We start from the raw sequence: 26,452 nt of genomic DNA, 5'->3' as shown, positions 1-26,452 counted from the left end.
CTTTATTGCACTGCCACCTTGCTTTCTCTGCCTCTGGGAGAACTGGGTAGGTTGTTTCCCCAGCAGAGCATTTGGAGGCCATGTTGGCATTGTACCACTCTCTGAGTCAGCACCTACAATTTGAGTTCAGAGATCAGCGTTCCAGGGTGCTGTTTTCTGGTTTACCCCCTGCCATCTTCATGCCAGGTCCAACGTTTGCTCTTCTCTGCCCTGATGGGAGGCTGATTGCTGTATGCTCATTCCCCCAGTCTCTCTGCTATCTCCCTCCTGCTTGGGTTTGGATGATAGGAGACACCACTGAGAGCTTGGAGGGTGGGAGGGCAATGGGCCTGCAACATTTCTTCACTGCTCCTTCCCTCTCCAGAATCATTTCTCTGGCAATATTTGCCCCTACCAGACTTCAGGAATGCTGTCTTTTCCCTTTTTTTCTTTAGTTAAGTGATGTCAATGGGATTTCTGCTTTTGCCAGTTTCTCGAAAGCCACACCACACCATACCTTGTTTGATTCCTTAGTTCTGTTATCTCTCTAGAAAGAGCTTTGCATTCATGTCTTTTCATGTGAAACATCTGCAGTGAATTGTTTCCTGTGGGACTCTGATTGTCACAACCCAGGACAGGAGGGAGAAATAGCAGACTCTCTGTAGGCAAGGCTAGGGCCTCGATAAAACTTATTTTTTAACAGACTTTGGGCTGGGCAATTGAGGGCTACACCTCCCTCACTGTTTGGCTTTTGAGAATTCCCTGACCTTCTTTGGGCCCAAGTGGCTTGTTCCATGAATCCCGGAAGGACTGAATTTGATGATCCTCCTCGTCACCCTGAAAGTAGTGTTGTACATTCTTTAGCATCAAGTGTGTACTATGGTCTTGGGATGAAGTTGGTCCTTTTCTGACCCAGGATGTCTCTTCTGGAGCCAGAACCTAGTCCCTGACAGTGCCTCTCAAAAGGAGACTCAAAGCATCATATGCCTGGCATTTGTGGAAGCCTCCCAGTGGTCCATATGTAAAGGGAAAATAGAAAGTTCAGGCAGACTTCCGCCAAGATGGAGGCATAGGTGGAAACACTGTGCCTTCTCCCACAACCAAGTTTGAATACAACAAAGGTGTGGAGAAACAAAGACACAACCAAAGGACAGAAAACGGAATTATACGGGAGTCCGACAACTACAAACTGTTCGACGGACGGTAAGAGAGGCGGAGCCAGCAGCAGAGGTGGGTTGGGCAGGACAGATCCCCCGACCTAGGCGCGCAGGCAGCCTGGAACCAGTCCGGGTGTGGGGCAGACTGACCGAGGTCGCACATTCGCGCACAGCGAGATGGACCACACAGGCCCCAGGCGGCGAACCCAGTGGTGGAGGGCTGACGGCGGTGGAACACTCGCGTGCAGTGGAACGAAATGCGTGGGCCTGGTGACGGTGGTGGCTGCGGCGCTGGGGCTGAGGCGGCAGGCAGCAGACGGCAGACGGGAAGCCATTGTCCCTCTTTGACCCCGCCCCCACATACAACGTCACAACCCAGCTACTTAGTTGCCCTGTTCTAGTGAACACTTTAGGGCTCTGATTCTACTATGGAACAGGCACGAACAGCCCAAAAGATGGTGCAAGAAGAACTCAAAGTCCCAGAGCCAATAACTCTAAGCGACCGAGAAATTGCCAGCCTCTCAGAAGCACAATTCAAGACACTATTTATCAGGATGCTCACAGAACTGGTAGATTATAGTCACAAATTAGAGGAACATAGTCAGAAATTAGAGGAACATATGAAGGCTAAACTAATTGAAATGAAGGGAGATGCACAGGAAACCAATAGTGATGGAAAGGAAACTGGGACTCAAATCAATGGAATGGACCAGAAGGAAGAACAAAACATCCCACCAGAAAGGAATGAAGAAATGAGAATTCAAAAAAATGAGGAGAGGCTTAGGAACCTCCAGGACATCTTTAAACGTTCCAACATCCGGATTATAGGGGTACCAGAAGGGGGAAAGAAACAGCCACGAGTGGAAAACGTATTTGAACAAATAATAAAGGAGAACTTCCCCAGTCTGGCAAAGGAAATAGACTTCCAGGAAATCCAGGAAGCTCAGAGAGTGCCAAAGAAGTTGGACCCAAGAAGGAACACACCAAGGCACATCATAATTACATTAGCCAAGACCAAAATGAAGGAGAGAATCCTAGAAGCAGCAAGGGATAAGGGGACAGTCACCTACAAAGGAGTACCCATCAGACTGTCAGCAGATTTCCAAAAGAGACCTTACAGGCAAGAAAGGGGCTGGATAGAAGTATTCCAAGTCATGAAATCCAAAGACCTACAGCCAAGATTGCTTTATCCAGCAAAGCTTTCATTTAGAATGGAAGGACAGATAAAGTGCTTCTCAGATAAGGTCAAGTTCAAGGAGTTAATCATCACCAAGCCCTTATTATATGAAATGCTAAAGGGACTTATATAAGAAAAAGAAGATGAAAAATATTAACAGTGAAAGGACAGCAAACACACAGTTATTAACAACCACAGCTAAAACAAAAGCAAAACAAGAGGACAGCTAGATCAGGAGTGGAACCATAGAAATGAAGAACACATGGAGGGTTAGAAACAGGGGGATGGGAGGGGGAGAAGGCACAGAAAATAGCATAGATGGTAGGTAGAAAATAGATAGGGGGGAGGGCGAGAATAGTGGGGGAAATATAGAATCTAAAGAACTTGAGACACGTGGTTATAAACTAAGGGGGGGGGGAGAATGGTGGTGGAGGGAGTGTGCAGGTGGAGGGGAATGAAGGGGGGAATAGAACAACTATAATGGTATAATCAATAAAATATATTAAAAAAAAAGAAAGCTCAGGCAAAGCTGAGCCTCAGATTCATTACCTGGAACATGATATAGAGTGAGTATCTAGGAGTGCTTCGTTTGGGTTAAATGAGGCTTCAGTGTGTAGAACAACAAGGTGCTTATATGAAAAGGCAGTTGTTATGCCAGTGATTTTACCAAGGAACTAAGGCATGATATCCCTTGTGTGATTTCTTTGAAGCTTGCTATGTGGTTTCTCTCCAGCTGTTTTGAGACTAGTCAGCCAGGCTGTTTCTGCTCTTTTCTGTGACTTTGGGGGCTGCTTTCTTTTCCTTATGAAGCTTCACTTTCTAGAATGCTGCTGCTGGTTTGGCTGGGGCCAGGACCGGGCAAGGTACCAGCATGCAGAGTATAAGTGAACCAGAAAGCAGCGGGAGGAACCTGGGTGGCTCCAACTCCAGTCATGGGGCCTATTTTGCTCTCCCTGAGCCTCTCCCGCCTGTGCCTGTGGGCGTCTGGACTGATCTTGGTCTTAGGCTTCCTGAAGCTCTTTCGCCTGCTGATGCGGAGGCAGTTTCTCACCAGGGCTATGGACAGCTTCCCAGGGCCCCCTACCCACTGGCTCTTTGGCCATGCCCTCGAGGTACGTGAATGGTGATATTAAGAGAGGCTGGTGGAGAAAGAAAATGGCCTCTTTTTCTTCAGAGAATCCATCCCAGTCTCCTTGGGGCCAAGGCAGGAGAGAGACCCTTACTAGGGCAGGGAAATGATATCCTGGGAGCCATGGTTTCCATTCAGCTTTGCCACCCAATTTCCCCCTTGATCCATCTTCTGTGTGGTCTTTTCTGGGGACAATTTAAAGTTGGAGCACAAGCAGGCCACAGACTCCTTTTCATCATTTTGAGGTCCAAGGTTCAGACAAAGTTCCTGCTAAGGGCTTGGCAACAACATCTGGGCAAAAATTCTGGAGAGTCTGATGAAATTAGGCAATCTTGTTTAGTGCTTAATCAATGTCGTTTTTGTTCTGTGCAATGTAAAGATTTCCATTTTAAGGCAGACAATTAAAGTGAAGGCAGAGACCAGTACTGTCACCCAAAGACCACGAAGTCCATCTAAGCTGCTGGTGCCATTAAAGGTGGTGTTCTCCTGGCCATCCATGCCTAAGGGCTTGCTAAGGATTTGTGACATCATCTTGGGTTCATATCCTCACTTGCTCTGTCCAGTTACCTCAGGGTGGGGAGACCACCTTAACATCCATTGTCAGGAAAAGCTCTTAGCTTCCCACCTTCATGGAGATCTAGACCAGAGGTTTCAGCACACAGGGAAAGGAACACCTGCACTGGAACCAACCAGCAGAGTAAATTCCTTGTCCCAAAGCCCCTGGAGATCCTACTTAGCATATTGCAAGTAGAAGCCTGAATTTAAAAACTTCTATGACACCATTGTGCTTCAGCCAGGTTTAAGAGCCCAGGTGTAGCTACCAGAGATTAGGGCTCAGAGAGGCATAATTACTTCTTCTACCTCCTGTGTACCTTGCCTGATTCACAGTCTGAGGAATTGCTTCTCCTCCATGATTGATGTTGGAAACGAACTTGATTTTCAGATGAGGATTGCCCAGGCTTATTCTTGCCCCCACATAATCTCCTTCCTCAGGAAGTCCAGATAACCTTGGAGTCACCAAGGAAAGGAAAGGATGCACCAGAAAGGTGAATCAGACCCAGGCTCTGCTCTCTAGAAGCTTACTGTGTAGGGGGGAAAGCTGAGACCAGAGCCTTCCCTGCCCCAGACTGGGTTGGGTGTCTAATCAGGAGTTTGTATCAGCCTGTGTTCTTGTCTACATCAGCACTTGTCTCATTGGGGTGTCATTTTCTGCTTATTTGTTCATCTTTCCCAATATTGACATAGAGATCCGGTTTGATTCAGCCCTGTACCTTCAGGGCCTAGCACAAAGCCTTGGGCCCAGTAGGCATCACTGAATGAACAGTGGATGGTGAAGTGTAGGGAGGGCTATTGGTAGAGGAGAGAGAGTGATGAAGAAGACAAGTGGAGGAACCAGGAGGGCTTTGGGATAGCCTTTCCTAAGTACAAAAGGAGGTCATGGAAAGGAGGTAGGGCCCTAATGATGAGATGAGAGGCATTTGGGAGACCTTCAATCCCTATCCTCTCACAACCCCTCCACTTTCTCTTGCCTCCAGTGAAGCTGGGTTTTCTAGGATGGGCACCTTGCTCCCCTACCCTCACATCAGGGTTTGCTCTTTTTTACCCCCAAATTCCACCTTCCCACTCTCCTTCCACCCGATGTGACCCACTTTGAGAGTATGTGGAAGGTCTGGAAGATGGCTTAACTCTGGCTATTGCTTCCAGCACAAGTATGCCACCAGTATGTGGCATCCAGCAAGGCATAAATGGGTTGATGACCTCTGGCATTACTAACGTATTCTGGGGAACTGTGTCAGGCTCAACAGCTCTGCACTCTCTTAGGCCTTGGCACCTCTGCTCTGGTTGGGTCCATGCTGAAGCTTGAGATACAGGAAGGAGAGGGTAGGGATTATTATCCCTAATGTGTACATGTGAAAACTGAGGCTCAGAAAGGGCAAGGAATTTGCCTATGTTCATGTTGTAACTCAGGAAGTGAGTTGAGGGTAAGCTCAGAACACCTGCCTTTTCATTCAGGATAAAATCAGGCCATAAAAAGTGACCGCAGCTCTGCCTCAGTTGGGTGGAGCATAGGACCACACACCAAAAGATATTGTAGTTTCTATTTTTGTTTAGGGCACATACCTAGGTTGCAAGTTCAATCCCCAGTCAGGGCATGTATGGGAGGCAGCACACTGATGATTTTCTCTCACATCAATGTTTCTCTCTCTCTATGAATCAGTAAATGCATCCTTGGTTGACGATTAAAGAAAGCAATTCCTGATTGGAGGAAGATGGCGGCAGAATAGGACAAAGGATTTCTCTTCCCTCCATGTGTGGGAGAAAGACTGGGCTGATCTGTGGAGGAGCACAGCAGATGCCCAACAGGGACCCAGCATATAAGAAGGCAGGACTCCAGAGAGTGTAGCGGACACTGAATGACCAGAGGTTGAGGAGAGGAGGCGACTGCAGATCAACAAGGTAAGAGGGAGCCTGGGAGAGGCAGCGGCAGGCCCTCTGCAGGGCCGTGCCAGGGCCCTGGCCAGCCGCCCTGGTCTCTGAGAGCAGCCCCGGTATCTGAGAGCCGAGGGTGGGCAACAACAACCTTGGGAGACAACTAATCACCGGCACCCTCCCTATCTGGCAGGGCGCAGATTGGAAAACATCAGGAGAGATCGGTTTTCCTGTAGTGGCAGAGAGAGGAGTGGGCATTCGGAAGCAAACCAGAGAGCTCTGATAAGCCTTGGAGTCAGGCTGTGGTTGCTGGCCCGGGAGAACTGAGAGTCGCCCATGCATTCCCTGTGGCGAGGGGCCTGTGCCACTCTCGAACAGTCTCGGCGAGTCTGGGGCTGCTCATAGGACCTGTGGAAGAGAGCCAGTTGCCAGCTCCATCCCTACTCAGCTGGCGCAGACTGGGAAGCACCAGGAGTCAAGCAGTGGCTCTTGGCTTGAGGAACTGAGAGTCGCCTGTGCTTTCCCTGTAGCGCTGGCTCTCCCACAGTCTTGGGGAGCCTCAGGCTGCTGGCAAGTCCCCTGGAATAGAGCCAGCCAACAGCTCCCTCACTAACCAGCCGGGAGCGTACTGAGAAGCACCGGGAGTCAGGCTGTGGCTGTCGGCTTGGGAGAATTTTGAGTTGCCCTGTGTGTTCAGCCACAGCACAGGGAAAGGTCTTCGCCCAAGCCTGCAATGCCAGGAAAGCCTGGCTGGGAGCGTGTGCCTTCATGCCAGGCCAGGGCTGGGAAGCCTGGGGAAAAATCTAGTCTCATTGGGGTGCCAGGCCAGGGCTGGGAAGCCTGGGGAAAAATCTAGTCTCAGTGGGGCGTGAGAGTGGCGCCACTCTGGATCTTGGGAGGTCACTGGCGAGACCAGTTGAGTTCATTGAGGTTCGAGAAAGGCCACACTAACATCCCCTCAAGCTGCTGTAGCTAGTGAGATCAGAAGAAAAGGTTTGACCAGCTGGAACCAACAAGAGGAGTAGGTGGAAGCAGAGAACACCAAGATACCTGCAGGAGACTGCACCACTGAATTTTACAGGTATCCTATGACAGAAGTTCACACCATAAACCCAGGGAACCAGAACAGATCAATTTAAGAAGCTGGGGCCAACAAGAGGAACAACACAAACAATGGGAAGACAAGGAAACAATCTCCAAATGAAAGAAAAGGAGGAAGTCTCAGAAAGAATGTTAGATGAAATAGAGGCAAGTCAACTATCAGATATTGAATTCAAAGCTCAGGTTATCAGGAAATTCAAAGAGCTTACAACAAGCTACCAGAAACTACAGGGGAGCTACAATGAACTCTCCGCAAACTATACCAACATGAAAAAGGAAATGGAAACCACAGCAAAGGCCAAGAGGAAATGAAGAATACAATTTCTGAACTGAAGAACACAGTAGAAGGTATGAAGAGTAGGATCAATGAGGTGGAAGACCGTATAAGCGAGCTCAAAGACAGGGTAGAAAGAATCTCCCAGACGGACCAAGTAATGGAAAAGAGATTCAGAAAAAATGAGGAGAGTTTAAGAGAAATGCAAGACAACATGAAACGTAATAATATCCGAATAATAGGAATACCAGAAGGAGAAGAAGAAGAACAAGGGATAGAAAACCTACTTGAAAGAGTAGTAATGAAAAATTTTCCTAAGTTGAGGAGAGATAAAGTCACACGAATCCGGGAATTGCAGAGAGTCCCAGGCAGGTGGAACCCAAAGAGGCCTACTGCAAGACACATCATCATTAAAATGACAAACCTCCAAGACAAAGAGAGAATCCTAAAGGCAGCAAGGGAGAAAAAGGAAGTAACATATGAGGGGGTCCCAATAAGGTTGGCTACTCTCAATGGAAACATTCCAAGCAAGAAGAGAATGGCAGGAAATATTCCAAGTAATGAGAAACAGAGGCCTACAACCAAGGCTACTTTACCCAGCAAGGCTCTCAATCAAGATAGAAGGCCAAATAAGGAGCTTCCAAGACAAAAGAAGTCTAAGAGAATATGCCTCCACCAAACCAGCTCTACAAGAATGACTAAGAGGGCTGCTTTAAGGAAAGGAAGGAAAAGAGAGAGACGGAGATGAACGCAGGTACACAAATGGCAATGAATAAGTAACTTTCAATAATAACCTTAAACGTAAATAGATTAAATGCACTAGTTAAAAGACATAGAATAGCTGAATGGATAAGAAAGCATGACCCACACATATGCTGCCTACAAGAGACCCACCTCAGGACAAAAGAGTTACACAGGCTGAAGTGAAGGGCTGGAAACAAATATTCCAAGCAAATGGACAAGAAAAAAAAAGCCAGGGTTGCAATTCTCATATCAGACAAAATAGACTTCAAAAAAAGGGCCATAAAGAGAGACACACAAGGTCACTTCATAACACTCAAGGGAAGAATCCACCAAGAAGACATTAACATCATAAATATATATGCACCCAACATAGGAACACCCAAATATATTAAGAAAATCCTAGAGGACCTCAAGAAAGATATTGACAGCAACACAATTATAGTAGGGGATTTTAACACCCCACTGTCAAAAATGGACAGATCTTCCAAACAAAATATCCACAAAGATATTGCAGCATTAAACGACACCCTAGATGAAATGGACCTAATTGATATATATAGAGCCCTCCATCCCAAAGAAGCTAAATACACATTCTTTTCAAATGCACATGGAACATTTTCAAAGATAGACCACATGATAGGACACAAAATGAGTCTCAACAATTTCAGGAAAATAGAAATCATACCAAGCATTTTCTCTGATCACAAGGGACTGAAATTGGGAACCAACCCCACAGGAAAAAAACCAAAACACCCAAAATCATGGAGACTGAATGGTATGCTATTAAACAACGAATGGGTCAAGACTGAAGTTAGGGAAGAAATCAAAAAGCTTCTGGAGACAAATAAAAATGAACTCGCAACAACCCAAAACTTGTGGGACACAATGAAGGCAGTCCTGAGAGGGAAGTTCATAGCAATACAGGCTTACCTAAAGAAGACAGAAACATTTCAAACAAACAACCTAACCCAATGCCTGCAAGAATTCGAGGAACAACAACAAAGACAGCCCAGGGCAAGTAGAAGGAAGGAAATAACCAAGATCAGAGCAGAAATAAATGACATAGAGACTAAAAGCACAATTCTAAGGATCAATGAATGTAGGAGTTGTTTTTTTAAAAAAGATAAACAAAATAGACAAACCTTTAAGTAGGCTCAACAAGAAAAGAAGAGAGAGGACCCAAATAAACACAATCAGAAATGAAAGAAGAGAGATTACAACTGATACCATAGAAATAGAAAGGATTGTAAGAAATTACTATGCAGAACTGAATGCCAAGAAATTTGAAAACCTAGGTGAAATGGACAAATTTCTAGAAAAATATAATATTCCAAAACTCAATGAAAAGGAAGCAGAAAACCTGAACAGGCCAAGAACAAAGGATGAAATTGAAGAAGTAATCAAAAAACTCCCATCACAGAAAAGCCCTGGACCAGATGGTTTCAAAGGAGAATTCTACAAAGCTTTTAAGGAACACCTAACCCCTATTCTTCACAGACTATTCCAAAAAATTTGAAAGGAAAGAAAACTCCTCAACTCTTTTTATGAAGCCTAATCATCCTAATTCCAAAGCCAGGTAGAGACACAACAAAGAAAGAAAACTTCAGGCCAATATGACTGATGAACATAGACGCTAAAATCCTCAACAAAATATTGGCAATCACATCCAACAATACATCAAAAAGATCACACACCACGACCAAGTGGGATTCATCCCAGGGATATAAGGATGGTTAAATATTTGTAAATCAGTAAATGTAATGCATCATATAAACAAAAGCAGAGACAAAAATCACATAATCATATCAATAGATGCAGAAAAAGCTTTTGATAAGGTACAACACCCATCTATGATAAAGGTACTCAGAAAAATGGAAATAGAGGGAGCATTCCTCAATATAATAAAGACCTATATGTAAAAGACCTACAGCCAACATCATACTCAATGGGCAAAAAATAAAAGCTTTTCCACTACGATTAGGAACAAACAAGGTTACCCACTTTTACCACTTCTATTCAATATAGTATTAGAAGTTCTAGCCACAATGATCAGACAAGAAAAGGAAATAAAAGGCATCCAAATCAGAAAGGAGGAAACAAAACTGGCATTGTTTGCAGACGACATGATAGTGTACATGGAAAGTCTTATAGACTCTACCAAAAAACTGCTGGAACTAATAAATGAATTTGGCAAAATAGCGGGATACAAAGTCATATCCAGAAATCAAAGGCATTTTTGTATACCAACATTGAAACAGCAGAAGCAGAAATCAAGAAAAAAATCTCATTCAATATAGCAAAAACAAAAATAAAATATCTGGGAATAAACTTAACCAAGGAGGTTAAAGACCTGTATGCAGAAAACTACACAACACTGAAGAAAGAGATCAAGGAAGACACAAACAAATGGAAACATATACCATGTTCATGGATTGGAAGAATTAACATCATCAAAATGTCCATACTACCCAAAGCAATTTACAGATTCAATGCAATACCTATTAAAGTACCAATGGCATATTTGATAGACATAGAAGAAACACTTCAAAAATTTATATGGAACCATAAAAGATCCCGAATAGCAGTCGCAATTTTGAGAAGAAGAACAAAGTAGGAGGGATCACAATACCTGATATCAAACTGAATTACAAGGCCACTGTAATCAAAACAGCCTGGTACTGGCATAAAAACAGGCACATAGACCAATGGAATAGAACAGAGAGCCCAGAAATAATCCCAACTCTCTACAGTCAATTAGTATTCGACAAAGGGAGCAATGATATAAAATGGAGTAAAGATAGTCTCTTCAACAAATGGTGTTGGGAGATCTGGACAGCTATGTGCAAAAATATGAAACTCAAGCACCAACTTACACCATACACCAAAATTCAAGGTGGATAAAAGACTTAAATATAAGCCGTGAAAACATTAAAGCCCTAGAGGAGAACACTGGCAGGAAAATCTCAGACACTCCATGCAGCAATATTTTTACTGATACATCCCCTAGAGCAAGGGACATAAAGGAAAGAATAAACAAAGGGGATCTCATCAAAATTAAAAGCTTCTGCATGGCTAAGGAAAACAGTATCAAGATAAAAAGAGAAGCAACAGCTTGGGAAAACATATTTGCCAATGATACCTCAGACAATGGTTTAATCTCCAAAATATACAAAGAACTCACTCGACTCCACTCAAAGAAGACAAGCAACCCAATTAAAAAATGGGCAAAGGACTTGAACATACATTTCGCCAAGGAGGACATACAGAGGATCCAGAGACACATGAAAAGATGCTCAATATTGGTAGCTATCAGAGAGGTGCAAATTAAAACCACAATGATATACCACTTTACACCAGTCAGAATGGCTATCATAAACAAAGAAAGAAATAACAAGTGCTGGAGAGGTTGTGGGGAAAAGGGGACCCTAGTTCACTGTTGGTGGGATTGCAGACTGGTACAACCACTATGGAAAACAATATGGAATTTTCTAAGAAAACTAAAAATGGACGTGCCTTTTGACCCAGCAATTCCACTCTTAGGAGTATATCCTAAGAATCCTGAAGCACCAATCCAAAAGAACCTATGCACCGCCATGTTCATAGCAGCACAATTTATGATAGCCAAGAGTTGGAAGCAACCTAGATGCCCATCAGTTAAACGACTGGATCCAAAAGCTATAGTACATTTACACAATGGAATTCTTTGCTGCAGAAAGGAAGAAGGAGCTCCTATCCTTTGCAACATCATGGATGGAACTGGAGAGCATTATGCTGAATGAAATAAGCCAGGTGGTGAAAGACAAATCCCACATGATCTCACCTTAAACAGGAATCTAAAGAACAAAACAAACAAGCAAGCAAAATATGACCAATGACACTCAAATACGGAACAGGCTGACAGGGTCCAGAGGGGAGAGGGGAGAGAATCATAGGGGAAAAGGGAATGGACTCACATGAATAAGTATAAAGGACACATGGACAATAATTAAGGTGGGGGGCAGAAATGGGAGGGAGGTTGGGAACACTGGGGGGCAGGGCTGGGAATATAAAACAGAAAACTGTACTTGAATAAGAATTAAATTAAAAAAATAAGATAAAAAAAAGCGATTGCTAGTCCAAGTGATAATGGCAGTAGGAAAGGAGGAGAAGGCCTTGTGGTGGAAAGAAGGGCTTGGGGCAGGGCGGAACTGTTTATGAGAATTAACTTCTCCCTTCTTGGTCTCAGGGGCAGCCTAGAGATTCAGAAGCATCTGTCATCCTTCTTAATTCTCAGAATGTGTTTCCTTGAGGCTGGTTTATGTCCTGCCCTGTTCTTCTAGGGTTCTGCCCATTCCACTCAGGGGGGCTGGGAGGACTTTGCACATAATGAGAGCTGTTGCATTACTGGCCTGAGGTTTGGCTCCCTGGAATGGACCCACAGATCTGACTTGTGTGTTGGGGTTGGGAGAGGGAATTCCAGTTGCTTGCCCAGAAAAGACCATCCCTTGAAACTGCATGGAGTCATCCTGAACTCAGCCCAGCGGAGAAGGCTGCATAAGTGGCATCTGGCTATGTTTTCAGGGCAAAGGCACTGGCAATTAAAGAACCGAGGACACAGGTCTTACTTCAAAACCTGTCTGTTCCAGGGAGAGGGTAGTCCCCACAGCATCCCATTAGACCTGTGAGCCCAGGGGTGGTGTACTGTGTGGTTGGACCACACTGCACTTTTCAAGGAGGGCATAGATGTGCAGAGTGATCAGGCTGCCTGAGGGCAGACCAAAGGGCTAGTGACCAGTTGTGTAACTTAGAAGACCTGGCCAGGCAGCCATGTGAGCCCCCAGACAGAGGACACCCTAGGGCATTGAGTGGGGCTTCAGTTCCAGTAATGAGGTCAGGTGCTTGCAGATTCCTTCACTCCTACTAGGCTCTTGGGGTAATCAAGGGCATGTAGGAGAAAGCTGAGCACAAGGAGGCAAGGGCTGGATCAAGCTGTGGATATGGTCAGCATGAGGTCAGGACCTCTTGTCCTGGGTGGAGATGACACAGAGGGGCAGACTCATGACTGAGGAGGAAGAGAGTGGGCTGAGATGAAGCAGGTCAGTCCAGGGCTCCTTCCACCCTTGAGATTCTGTGAGTCTGACTTCTCTGGGACTTAAGCCTGTCCCTGCCCCTGTCCAATCAGCCTTCCTGGACTTGGAAGGGATGAAGAGGAGACCAGCAGTCATGGTGATTTGAAGTTAAGTTGTCAAGGAAAACCCAGTAGGTCAGATGGAAAAATAAGAGTCACTCAAGATGAAAGGGATACTTCTAGGAACACCAACCAGCAAGGAGGAAGAGAAGGGGTCAAGGACAGCAGAAGTTTCCTCTTACTGGTAGATGGAAACGATGTTTATTGCTTTGTGTAATAACAAACTTTTTGGCATTGTGTACACCAGGGCAGTAAGACAGTGACAAGACCCTACTTCAGCCCCTGGATTAAACTCAGGATGGTAATTCCAAAGCAGTGAGTGGGAATATCAATGGGGAGATATCACTGCACTGTGCAGAGGGTCTGGGAGGAGAAGAGTCCTGAGAAGGCAAAAGATGGGTGGCTAAAGAATATTAGGCAGGTCCCATGTCCAGGGCCCTTGGGGAAAGTGTCTTGGGTCAGACATTATCAGATGCTCAGTGTCCTTCAAGGCTCTTTCTTGGAAGACACATGGATTTGTTTCATGGTTGAGGATCATGCAAGGGGATTTTACTTGAAGGAAAAGCAGGGCCAGTACTTGCACAGATGTCAACATGATTGCACATAAATCTAGGGGATTATGCACCTAAACACAGCAGCCCTGACAACCTTCGCTGTGCAGTAGAGAACCTGGGGGCTCTCACCTGAGAGCAGTACTAACCTACAAGCAATAGGCAAGTCTGTTCATAGTTCTGAGCCTCAGTTTCCTCATCTGTCAAATGGGAGTAATTATCCATTCTGCATGAAGCAACCTATGAATTTACTTACATAACACCAGACGTGTATGAGATACTGAATGCATATCTGTTCCCTTCCATTTCCTATGTCAAGTGATAGAATGCAACTGTGACTTGTGAGGCTCATTTGTTGGGTGTAATCCTGCAAAGGAAAAGGTCAATAGTTCAATTCCTGGTCTAAGCACCTGCATGGGTTGTGGGCCAGGTTCACAGGACCAGGTGCATATGACAAGCAACAAATTGATGTTTCTCCCTCACAGCAGTGTGTCTCTCCTTCTTCTCCTCTCCCCTCTCTCTAACATAAATAAATCTAATATTAAAAAAAAGAAACTCGGGCTGGTGTGATCAATGGATCCAGTGCTGGTCTGTGAATCAAGAGATTGTTGGTTTGATTCCCTGTCAGGGCACATTCCTAGGTTGTTGGTCAGGTCCCCAGCAAGGTGCACATGAGAGGCAATAGTACATTGATGTTTCTCTCCCTTTCTCTTTTCTTCCCTTACCCTCTCTAAAATAAATAAATCAAATATTTTTTAAAAAGGGAGAAAGAGAGATAAAAATAAGTAGAAAATGTAGATTAGCCAGAGCCAGCATTTAGAGTCAGCTGGGAAAAACAAATAAACATCTGCAATGCTATTTGAGCAAGACTTTGGGCTGCTTTCTCATGAGACTGACTATCCCTGACCAGTGTCCACATTAGGCAGATGCTTTGTGTGCTCTCTCTGCTCCGTTCTTGTCTTCCTCTACTTCAGTTCCTCTATTCAGTGCATTTGTTCCACACACACGTTATCAAGTACGTGGTGTTTCTCAGGCTCTGTGCCGAGCTCCACAGAACCTGGACATGACACAGATGTGATCGGTGCCCTTGGAACTCACCACAGAGAGGGGAGTAAGGGATCCTGGGTGTGAATCCTTCTTTTGTTGCTAACTAACCATGTGACAGAGCTTCTCTCCCTCATCTGTGAAGTGAGAATTATGATAGTGTCTGTCTTGTAGGATTTTCTGAGGATTAAATGAAAGAATTTGTATATCAGGACTAGTGCAGTGTCTGACAACTTTAAATGCTCAATGAATGCCAATATGACCATTTTTAATATTACTGGTCATGCAAGCAAGAAATTATAACAGCAAGCAGAGCATGGGTAAGGTAGTAACAGTGCTGGAGAGGCCCGGAGGAGGTAGATTTCCCACAGTCGAGGATACAGAGGTTCCTGGAACAGGGCATTCAGGTTGGATGTCGAGAAATGGGCAGTACTCAGCTAGAGGGTATATGTGGAGCAAGGAATGGTATCAGCAAAGAAGCAAAGACACAGACATGATGCCACACCCCAGGAGACCATCTTAGTTTTAGACATTCATACACACAAGGCTGCCATAGACACAGTTAGCATCAGACAGCTCTGAGGATATGGGCAGCTTGCCAGCAAGGGCACTTCAGGCATTCCTTACCACATCCACATCAGCCATCAGCCAACCACCTGGTCCTAAGGGGCTGGCCAGGGGCAGAGAAATGAGACCTACACTGGGGGATATGTGTCCACCTTGTCTCGGAATCTCCAAGCCATGCAGACTCTCACTGACTCTCCCAGGGTTCCTGCAAGAGCCATGCAGTCACACTGAAGAAAACCCAAAGCCTATGTTTCCATCAAGTGTTTATTGCTCATCATGGTTCTTCCTAGTCCCAATCTTATTTACCAATCAAAGTTCATTTTTGTTATGGTCATGTTGCCTATCAATACAGTTGACGTTCTACGGGTATCAAGTGTCGAATAAAACAAAGTTAGACAGTGTAAGCCAAGGTCAGCCTCCATGTGACAGGGGACAAGTTTTGGTTAGTCCTTTACCCATAGGTGGAAGTATCTTAGGGCATGTTCAGAGCACATTCTTCAGTGTAGCTGAGAGCATTTGGGAGTAGGATGTTTTGGGAGATGCTGGGAGAAAGCATGGAGGAAGAATTTGGGGAGAGGTAGGCTTCAAGGGGAAGGATCTACTTGTTGAGGGCTCGGCTTGTGCTGAATCCTGCCCTAGGTCCTTTCATGCAGATTTTATCCCTTAAGGGCCTTGAATGCCACCCGACAAACCTAATACGTACGACACATGCCCTGCATGATTTCTCTAACGCTAAAGCAATCTTATCAGCTAAGTATTTTCACCCCCACTTTCCAGATGAGGAGAGTAAGATTCAGAGAGCCTAAAGAACTTGCTCAAATTCATGCATCTAAACAACAGGGGAAATTTGTATTCAAACAAGGTCTTCAAGCTCTGAAGGTTACTGGCCATGGAATAAACGTTCCTGGTTCCCATCCCACTTCCCTTACAAGTATGTGATCCTTGGCAAGGAACATCAGATCTCTTTACTTTAGGCTCCTCTGCCTTCAAATAGAGCTTTATAGAGTCATTGTAACCATCAGATGAGGCAAAGATGTATATATGGTGCTGAGAAGGCTTGGCACACAGCAAGCACTTAAGAAGCATTAGGTGTTTTTCCTCCCAAATAATGAAGCTCAGACTTCATTCTGAGACCCATGGGCAGGTCACTGAAGGGTCTGAAAGACCCTGTCAAAATACGGAAAAATGGATAAATACACCATGGTATATACATATAGTGGAATGGTATATAATTGTTAAAAAATACTGATAGTGAAATGCACTAGTTTCCAAAGTAAGACAAGATATGTTAATTTTTTAAAAAGACGGTTTGGAAGGGTATTTATAGTGTACTGTATTTTTACATGAACACCTTTGGGCGTGTAAGTGTGATTACAAGAACTCCCAGAGGGCACCCACCACCCTTGCAATGATCTCTCCTAACTCAACTCAAGCCACTCTCACTGTGAGGCAGCTGCTGGAAGACCCAGTACTTTTTCCCACCCCAGAGCCTCTGTACTTGCTGTTGCCTCAACTTGGAACTTACTTCTCTTTCTCTTCACATGGCCAGCCTCTCATCATACTTCAGGTTTCACCTTAAATGTCATCTCCAACAAGAAGCCATGTGGATCACTGTTATCCAAGCAGCTTCCCCTGTTAGTCTCTTGTAGCACAGTGCTTATTTCTTTCTCAGAACTTACTATCATTTCCATGATTTTACTTAACTATTTCTGTGTCTTGTCATCTTCTCCATAAAATAAAAGGGCAGGCCCATGTTTGTTTCATTATCTTGAGACATCAAATAATGCCCTGCACATAGTAGATCCTCAATAAACATGTGTCAAATGTCTTAACAAGATGGAATCATGGTGGTTTTCCTTTTAAATAACAAGCTGGGACTATCTTTCTAATGAAGAGTTTAATGCTGACAAGAAATCTCTTGTTGGCTACAGTTAGAGAGAGGGTTAGTGGCAGGAACCAGAAAGCAGTAGGTTGGTCATTGTTTGTTTTAGAGCCAACCCAGGTGCAATAGGAAAGTGGTTTGGATGGAAATCAGTGGCTCCTTCGCTCTAGAGGGGAGTGAACCAAAGATGGATAGGACTGGGTGATAGACTGGGAAAGGGGTGTAGGAGGAGGGATGGATACTCCCTGGGCCTTCTTGTGCAGGCTGAGGGACTCATTGTGGCTGGTAATGCTGGGTTCCTGACTGACCAGCCCTTCTGTCACCATTACAGATCCAGCAGACAGGGAGCCTGGACAAGATAGTGTCCTGGGCCCACGAGTTCCCCTATGCACACCCACTCTGGTTTGGGCAGTTCCTTGGCTTCCTGAACATCTATGAGCCTGAATATGCCAAAGCTGTGTACAGTCGAGGGGGTGAGCATTCTCGGGAGAGGGCAGGGCTTATTGAGAGCCAAGGGATCATGCTACCATGTTGGGAGGAGTCCTGGGCCTGTATCTTCATTAGGGCAGCAGCGGTTCACATCCTATTTATCAATTAGTCTTTTTTGGAAATCCCCCAACTCTGCCTTTATCCAGTCTTCTCTGTCTCCTACAGACCCTAAGGCCTCAGCTGTGTATGACTTTGTCATCCCTTGGATTGGTGAGTGGTCACCATCTGTGCCCCTGGTGCTGGGCCATAGGATCCCTCCCTGTCCTGTCCCCATTCAGTCAGTTATCCAGGGAAGTGGGGCCCTGGCACCTTCTCCTGCTGGGTGTGTCTTCAGCCCAGGAAGGTAGGGCAAGGGGTCTGGGAAAAAGTGTGAGTGTGAGGAATAGCTTCTTGGAGGGATTGGCTCTAAAGCTGATCCTAGGAGATGTTACAGTGGTGCTGCCCAGGGCATGGACTTGAGGAAAGGTATGGTCATGGGCCGAAGGCTGGTGTCACTAGATGCTATGTGGCTGGAAAGTAGAGCTGGGTCAAGGTTTGAGGTTGGGTGGGGAGGACTAGGGTTGGATTGGGTGAGACGGGACTGCTTAGCTTTGCACTGCCAGAGATGGAGCAGAGCTGTGTGTACTGACTAGACCTCCCTCTCCCATCCTTTCCCCAGGAAGAGGCCTATTGGTTCTCCAGGGGCCCAAGTGGTTCCAGCACTGCAAACTGCTCACACCTGGCTTCCATTATGATGTGCTAAAGCCCTATGTGATGGTGTTTGCCGAATCCACAAACACCATGCTCATGAGTTCCCAGTGTCAAGATCTTGGAGGCTGTGTCTGCTGGTCAGCCCCTCTTTGCCCAGTTTTCCCTGGGGGAGGGCAGTGAAGGGATCGCCGAGGCCCTGAGGTCCTTCCTGCCCATAGCAGTGCCAAAACTTGCTATCCCTGACACCACATGCCTGCTGGGAGCTGACTAGGTGTGGAGTCCAAGTGGCCAGGCATCCCTGGCCCTTTTCTGCTCCAGGAGACCCAGGCAGTCTCCACAGAAAAATAGGCCTTTGAGGGACCCAATAAGGCTCCTATTGGAGAAGATTTGAGGGATTCCTATGTTTGGGAATATGAGGAAGGTCATTCATGTCTAAAAAGTATCTCCTCACTATCTACAACAACTGCCTAAAACAATGCCATCGGAAAGTCTTCCTTTAAAAGAAATGCCAGGGGTCAAAGTCAGACTCCTCATCTCAGGCCCAGATAATCTCAAGAGGTTATTCCGGGTGGTCTGTGCCCTTGCAGGGAACTTCTCTGACACATTACTTCAGGCCTGACTTACACACATGCTCTGCTGGGCAGCTCACTGCCCCGAGGCCCATCAATTCCCTTATATACAGGCAGCCCTGACAGGGAGGAAGTGTCTGTGCATGCTGTGGAAGGCCTGCCTCCTGGTCCTGCCCTCTGAGCCTGAAGCTCTGCCTGCCCCACCCCACAGTCCAGTAGGACAGAGGGGCAGGCCAGGCACTCGGTGCCTGGGACAGGCTGCCTCGTGGCCTCACCACATTATTCATTCTCTCCGGGTTCCAGGACAAGTGGGAGAAAAAGGCTCATGAGAGTAACAGCTTTGACATCTTTGGTGATGTGGGCCACATGGCTCTGGACACACTCATGAAGTGCACCTTTGGCAAAGGACACAGCGGCCTGAGCCACAGGTCAGAGGGCACTTGGGGCTGATGGTAGTCCCAATCCAGGCTACCTCAGAGGAAAGACTTGGTAGGATTCCTGGGCTCTGATCTGTGAGGAGACAGGGTCTTGCCTGAGTGTGGGAGCCCGCCAGGCCGCAGGGGACCAAGGACAGAGTCCCCCACTGTGAAAATGGTGGAGGGACTTGGTTTCTGGTCCCTGGAGCCGGCGGGTATCTTGACATCTTCTGGACCTTCTCCTTCTCAGCCTTGAAGGAAAGAACAAGATCTTGGCATATGCGTCATGTTCCAAGAAAGTGATAGTCATGAGGACACTGTTATCTGTGGGCTAATGTTCTCAGGATATGAGAACATCTTGCCCTCTTGATAGCTTTCGGGAGTGTACAAACTTTTGTAAAACAACATTGTTCTCAGGCCACTGCAGTTCTGCATATAAGCCAGCAGTTCCTTGAATAAAGTTGCCATTTGCCAGCAGAGCTTATGGTCCTCTCCATTCTTTTAAGTCCCTCGCCTCACCTCGCGACCACCCTTGCTGCTGCGGGCAGCGGCAGTGGAGAACTCTGTCCTTGGTCCCCTTGTGGCCTGGCGGGCCCCCTCACCTGAGGTCACCCCTGCTGGGGGGAGCAGGACTTGTCCAAGGTGGGGAGAGAGATTCAGGCTTAATGGCAGAGAGAGGAAAGCAGAAAGTGCTTAATTGGGGCTGGATTCCTGGTATGAAGCAGTGAGGGGCTGTTCTGTGGGTCAGGGTCTGAGCACCCCTCCCCCTCCATCTCTGTGCAGGTACAGTAACTACTATGAGGCAGTCAAGGATATCGCTCTGCTGATGAAGCAGCGCATCAACTCCTTCCAGTACCATCATGACTTCATCTGCAGGCTTACTGCCCATGGCCGTCGCTTCCTAAGGGCATTCCAGGTGGCTCATAAGCGCACAGGTGAATCTTTCCCACACAGCCCACCCACAGGAAGTCAGGGCTCCAATGTCACTCCTTTGGGCCAGTCTGGGACACTACCATTGTAGAACTTCTGTTCCCCTGTGGACAGAGGATGGGTTCTTGGGCAGTGACATTTTGTACTCCTGGCCTAGACCAAGTCATCCAGGAACGGAAGGCAGCCCTGCAAGACAAGAAGGAACAGGAGAAGATGCAGAACCGGAGGCACCTGGATTTCCTGGACATTCTCCTGGGGGCTCGGGTGAGTGCACAGTTTCCACCCCTTCCTGTGAATGGGTTCAACTGGGGTGTTCAGGCCACCCTCAGGGGCAGGGATCACTGAACAGCAGCAGGGTGGTTAAGCATTTCCTCTTCTTTATCCAGCAAATATGGCCCGTTCTTTGTCCAGGACACATCAGCAAAGCCTCATAGGTAGGATGGTGCAGAGTGTGGTTGGCTGTGGCTGTGGAAAGAGGTATAGTAGCAGGAATCCTGGTAACAAGCCAGAGGGCCCATAGACCACTTTCAGAGCTTTCTCTACCTCCCTTGGACCTTCATTTTAGAATTGCTGTTTTGAGTACTTCACCCCTACCACAAATGCATTGGCTTGGGCTATTATGCCTATCCTAACCCAGAATGACAGTGAGCAAGTTGATGGACGCAGACCTCCGGGCTGAGGTGGACACGTTCATGTTTGAAGGACATGACACCACCACCAGTGGCATCTCCTGGTTCCTCTACTGCATGACCCTGTACCCGGAGCACCAGCATCTTTTCCGGGAGGAAATCTGTCAGATCCTTCAGGACAGGGACTCCTTCCAGTGGTGAGTGAAGCTGCAGGTAGCCCAGGCTGTCCTGCTCAGCTCTCGGGAAAGGCTGTGCCCATGTTGTCTGATGTCATTGCTGATGACACAGGGCCATCCTGAAAACAGGTGAGAACAATGATCACTGTCCTGGTTACCTCTCCTGCAATAGGGTGCACCCCGATATCATTCTCCTTCCCCTTCTCCTTCTCCCGTAGAGAAGGTAGTGAACAGATGGCTGATTTCTTGAGTGTTGACTCTGATGGTAGAACCTGACCACCCTTCTTGCCTCCTGATAGAGCAGGGAATGCTGGCAAACAAAGAGGTGGAAGCTGAGGATGAACAAACTTGGAAAAGCCAAAGGAGGTGATCCCTTCCCACCTGCATTCGGGTGGTCATGCGAGCCTCCAGACCCTTTGGAAAAGAAGAAAAGGTTTTTTTCCAAACTCCATCACTCAGAAAATTTGAGTTTTTTTGTCTCTTGGTTCAAGTTGGACTCCTTGCCACACCACCATTGATACTAACCTTTCTTTGCAGCAGGCTCTCTGGGAACCTCCCACAGCTCTGCCCTCACATCTCTATTTCCCTGCCTTCTCCCCTCTTGGCAGTATCTGGGCCAGGCACCTGGCCAGGATGCAGAACATGCTCAGTTGGTGGCAGGAAGCTTAGATTCCTTGGAAAGAGACACACATACTTCTAGGGTCCAAGATTTGCAGGATGAAGTCTCCATGACTTATTTTTAAGGTTTGGATGTTGGAAGGAAGTCTTCTAGGGTGTCCAGCCAGATGTGAGGTGCTACTGGGCATGTGGGTGGGAATTCAAGGAGGAGGAGCCAATTTCCTGCTCTGGGAGTTTTCAGAGAGTTAAACTCACATAGCTACAAAGCTAGAGAAAACTAAAGAATGAGTAACCGCATTTTAAAGGCAGAGAAATCAGAAGAGGTGGGGATCAAGTTGGCTTTCCAAGGAGAGGTGAAAGCCAGGTGAAAGGAGAGAGAGCTGGACATATTAGGTTAGGTAATAATTTGAACAGAGCCTGTAGGCAGGAAGTTGAATTTTTTATTTTCACTTCATTTTACCTAGAATGTTAAGTATCTTAATGGACACTTATTCCATAAAACAATAAACCAACATGAAAATGAGGACCTGGGGACAAGCCTGGTGGTTGTGGATTCAGGTATTGCCCTGTGCTTATAGTTGCACCTCAAATTTGGGTCTGAGCTTTCTAGTGGCAAATGAGAACAGAGAAAAGATAAATAAATAAATAAATAAATAAATAAACAAATAAACATATATACATATATATTTACCAGAATTTTTCATTGCTCATGAATTTATTACTGCATTCAGTGGTAATAAATGACTATTAGCTTCTGTTCCAATACATTCCAGCTCCACAGGGGAAACCTAGCAGAACCTACGGGACTGACTCATGTGGGGCTTCTCTGGGGCTCTCAGAGACACAGGACTCTCCTTGTCTCTGATGGCTGGGTGCACTCACACTTCTAGGGTCCTGTGCTTTCCCTTCCTAGAGTGAGGATGAGGGAAGGATGTTGAAAAGTGGAGTCAGAGTTTCTGGCCCGAGTGGCCACCCTGGTCCAGTCTGTCCTGAGCACTTGCTGCATTTGCGTTTCTGTGAGCCTTGGGTGTGTGATGGTGGTGAAGGGGAAGTGGGGGCTGGAGCCTGTCTTCCCGCAGTACCTGGTTGCTGCCCATCTTCAGAAAAGGCTGGTTGTGTTACTGGCAGGGATGATCTGGCCAAGATGACCTACTTGACCATGTGCATCAAGGAGAGCCTCCGCCTCTATCCGCCTGTGCCTCAGGTGTCCCGTCAGCTCAGCAAGCCTGTCACGTTTGTGGATGGCCGCTGTCTACCTGCAGGTGGGAGAGGGTGCATTTGGGATTGGAACCAGGGCCTCTGAGGATGTTTTTCTGACACTCTCTGTACCTTTGGCTGAATCTTTGCACCTGTGGCAGAGAACTCATGCTTTGTGCTGGCCTGGGTCCCATCCTGGCTCCATAACATGGGTAAACCCCTCTATCACTAAGTTCTCTTTCCTCTTCTTTGAAATGAGGCTGAGGAAACACCTGCCTTACCAGGTTGCTTCCTGGAGTAAATCATTAGGGCTGTCCTGTGTCACCACGCAAGTTGTTCCCTGGACAACTTCAGGGGGCATCATTCACACAGACTATGATGTGTGCAGTGCCAACCTGTACAACTGTACTTGGGAGCTTCATAAAGAAAGTTCAACTCCATATCTGGTGCATGGTCCAGATGCAATGACTGGTAGCTGTCACTGTTGATAGCATAATGCTACGAATGACTTGCTTTGACAGTTAGTTCATTGACAGCCGAAAGCATGTAATAGTCCTTGTGTGTCCTGCTTTGTGTTGGGTGTGGGTTCAGTCCCTTTTTGTTCCATTCCACAAATGTCTGTGTCTGATGCTGTGCCCAGTGCTGACCTACAGGAAGTAGGCATGATGATAATCAAAAGCACTTGATGTGTTGAGGGTTGTCATGAACCTTCTGTCACTAGCAGTGCTGAGGCAGGGGCCAGTGTCTAGTTAGGCAGACACGACAGGACCTGGGCCCTGTGAGGAGCCTGGGACCACCTGGTCAGGACCACCTGGTCACGTTCCTTCTGCTCTGCCCACAGGCAGCCTGGTCTCTTTGCACATCTATGCCCTCCAAAGGAACAGTGCAGTGTGGCCTGACCCTGAGGTATCCCATTCCTGAGGCTGGAGGTCAGAGGGGGAGGGAGGTGACAGGGAGTCAGCCTTCCTCTGGACATGGTGTGTATTTAAGCCTGGCCTGTCCCCTCAGATCTTTGACCCCCTGCGCTTTTCCTCTGAGAATGTGGCAGGACGCCACCCCTTTGCCTTCAAACCCTTCTCTGCTGGGCCCAGGTAAGGAGAAGCCCCACATTTCCAGTCCCTCAGGCCTGAGGAGGTAGGGTGGAGGATGTCTTGGGGGAGACATCACTTTGGGGAACTCTGTGATGAGGAGGCCATGCTGGGTGGTGGTGATTGGAACACAGGGTAAGCTCCAAGGACTTTCTTCTTGCCATTAGCTTATTCATGTTGTTAGCAGAGGGGTGGGGTTGCTGAGTCATTGCAAGAGAGACCCCCTAGGCAGAATCCTCAATGGGAATCTACTTAGCAGTAGTCTGGGAACCTACCTTATGATCTGTTTCTTAAGCCCAGGTTGATCAATGCATCAGGCAATCAGTCATGCAAAAATAGTTATGGATTTTTTGGCCACTGAGAGCACTGGATTTCACCACTTCAGACACCCTGTTCCTGATGCCTCTTTGTGTTGCTCACTGCAGGAACTGCACCGGGCAGCAGTTTGCCATGAACGAGATGAAGGCGGTCACGGCCCTCTGCTTGCTCCGCTTTGAGTTTGCCCTGGACCCCTTGCGGCCACCCATCAAGCTGCCACAGCTGGTCCTGCGCTCCCAGAATGGCATCTACCTTCACCTGAAGCCACTGTGCCCAGGCTCTGGGAAGTAGCTCTGCCAAGAGTATGGCCCCAGACAGTCCAGGCTGTGGCCTTTCCCTGGGCCCTGACCCCTCCAGGCTGGGTTGTGGAGCAGCTGTGGCTCCCTGTCCTTGGGAGGCTTGTATTGTAGAAGGGGAGTTGGTATCCTAGACACCATCCTCAAGAATGGTGCCAGAAAGCAGGTGTGTCTATGAATGCTTACTGTGCATGTTTCCTGGAGCTGATCATTCACTCAGCAAACATGTGTTGAGAACCCACTTGCTTCTAGTCTCTTCTTTTTCCTATTGTAATAGGCAAACTTTCTAAAATGTAGCAGGAACTTACATTCCAGTCTGGGTGATGGAGTGAATGCGCTGGAAGCTGTGCCCTGGGATTCCTGGCTATGACCAGCACTCACCCAGTTCACGTGACAGAGGGTTGGCTTTGGGGCTTGGCCCTTCACTGAGATGGGTGTCTGTCTTTAACTTTGCATATGTGTTAGGAAAATAATATAAAGAATATTTGCCTAAAGCCAAAGTGTTCAGAACAATGAATTTCTAGAGCACACATCCAGGTAACCACTGTCAAGGTGAAGCAATATGGAATATGAACTCAGAGGTATTATTTCTACCCTCCTGAGATGGGACTCTGTGTCACTACTGCCATCGTCCATCTCTGTGTCAGAGTCACCCAGTGCCCTGGGTGCATGGGCTTTGGTTGGTGAAGGTGGCAGAATGACACTAGAGGGGAGCTTTAGGGAAGGGTGGTGCCTGAATCAAGCCTTGAGGCAGGGTGTGGAATGAGGCGCAAGAAGGAGTTTTGGGGTGAATTTCAGTTTAGTCCCACGTGATGATTCAGGGTTTTTTTCTGGTCACCTCCACACAATCTCTTTGACAGGTACATGTACCAATAGGGTTGGTTCCAAGTAAGGCCTGCAGAACCCTCCCATCCATCATGGATGGTGAATAAGTTGTCCTGGACACAATCTTGCTGTCCCCGTGGGAAAAGGGGTGGCAATTCCGTCTAGTGGGGAATGCTCTTAGCCCTTCTCCCAAATGGCTTTTATTGAGAATGGAATACAGCATACATGGCTAGCTCATAAATCAATGTCAAAAGGCTATAGCCATAAAAAAATGGGTATTGTCTATAGATAAAGATTGAAGGACCAGAGATCTGTCCTAGGTCAGGGTCTGCTAGTCATGCTGACAACAGAGGGTCTTTGAAAAATTAATTGATCGATTACTTAAAGATTTTTATTTTAATTGTTCAAATACAGTTTTCTGCTTTCCCCCTGCCAGCCCACCATCCCCAGAGGGTCTTTAAGACGTATTTAATGAGATAAGGAGTTTACTGCTTATGCCTTGAACTTAAACATCTGGTTTGAATCTACAGGGCCATACAAAACAGAATAAGCTTTAAAGGATACAAGGTATTTATCAGGCCTGAACCCAAGGGACCTTTGGTGTGAGAGTTGTGTCATGTGTGCCACCTGCATTTTTACCTGGTTTTCCAGGGAGACTTACTAGCCCCTTTCGGGACTTTCTCTCACATGTGTGCAGTCTTGGAAACCACACAGAGTGGTCCCCCAAAAACGTCTAAGGCCATTTGTGAGCTGCAATCCGGGAATGAGACAGGTATGGAAGGAGGGCACCTGACACCAGGGGAGGGACAAGAGAGGAGAATTCAGGCCTGGGACATGGGGACATGGCTATGTTGCTCTGAGGAGGGACCGCCTGCAGACATGTCCTTCTTCCTATTGATTCCACGGCCCTGGAAGCTTGGCCCTGAGCTCCTGCTCACTCCTGCAAAGCCCTGTTAAGACCTATAACTCACTGTGCACCTAAGTCTGGGATTCAGAAATCTTAGTCCGA

The 26,452-nt window shown here is 46.8% G+C and overlaps 1 protein-coding gene across 1 annotated transcript; it reads left to right on the top strand.

The window, feature by feature from the left end:
* The first annotated feature begins 3,209 nt into the window (after positions 1–3,209).
* On the top strand, positions 3,210–25,202 carry LOC119002899 (cytochrome P450 4B1-like). The gene is made up of 12 exons (XM_037068985.1): positions 3,210–3,425; positions 17,534–17,675; positions 17,857–17,901; positions 18,350–18,476; positions 19,253–19,378; positions 20,150–20,301; positions 20,454–20,571; positions 20,946–21,122; positions 22,848–22,981; positions 23,758–23,822; positions 23,925–24,007; positions 24,430–25,202. The coding sequence occupies exons 1-12, from the start codon at positions 3,246–3,248 to the stop codon at positions 24,611–24,613; spliced, it is 1,533 nt and encodes a 510-aa protein (XP_036924880.1). The 5' UTR covers positions 3,210–3,245; the 3' UTR covers positions 24,614–25,202.
* The last annotated feature ends 1,250 nt before the right edge of the window (positions 25,203–26,452 follow it).

The sequence above is a fragment of the Sturnira hondurensis genome, unplaced genomic scaffold (genome assembly GCF_014824575.4).
Source record: "Sturnira hondurensis isolate 20B ecotype Veracruz unplaced genomic scaffold, ASM1482457v3 Scaffold0018323, whole genome shotgun sequence".
In the NCBI taxonomy this organism is placed as follows: Eukaryota; Metazoa; Chordata; class Mammalia; order Chiroptera; family Phyllostomidae; genus Sturnira; species Sturnira hondurensis.
The sequence above is the reverse complement of the archived record's forward strand: the minus strand, read 5'-3'. Positions and strand labels throughout refer to the sequence as shown.

Coding starts and splice junctions, on each gene's coding strand:
- LOC119002899 (XM_037068985.1), top strand. CDS start 3,246: ATGGGGCCTATTTTGCTCTCCCTGAGCCTCTCCCGCCTGTGCCTGTGG. Junction 17,676..17,856: donor AGCTGTGTACAGTCGAGGGG/GTGAGCATTCTC, acceptor TGTCTCCTACAG/ACCCTAAGGCCTCAGCTGTG. Junction 18,477..19,252: donor GAATCCACAAACACCATGCT/CATGAGTTCCCA, acceptor CTCCGGGTTCCA/GGACAAGTGGGAGAAAAAGG.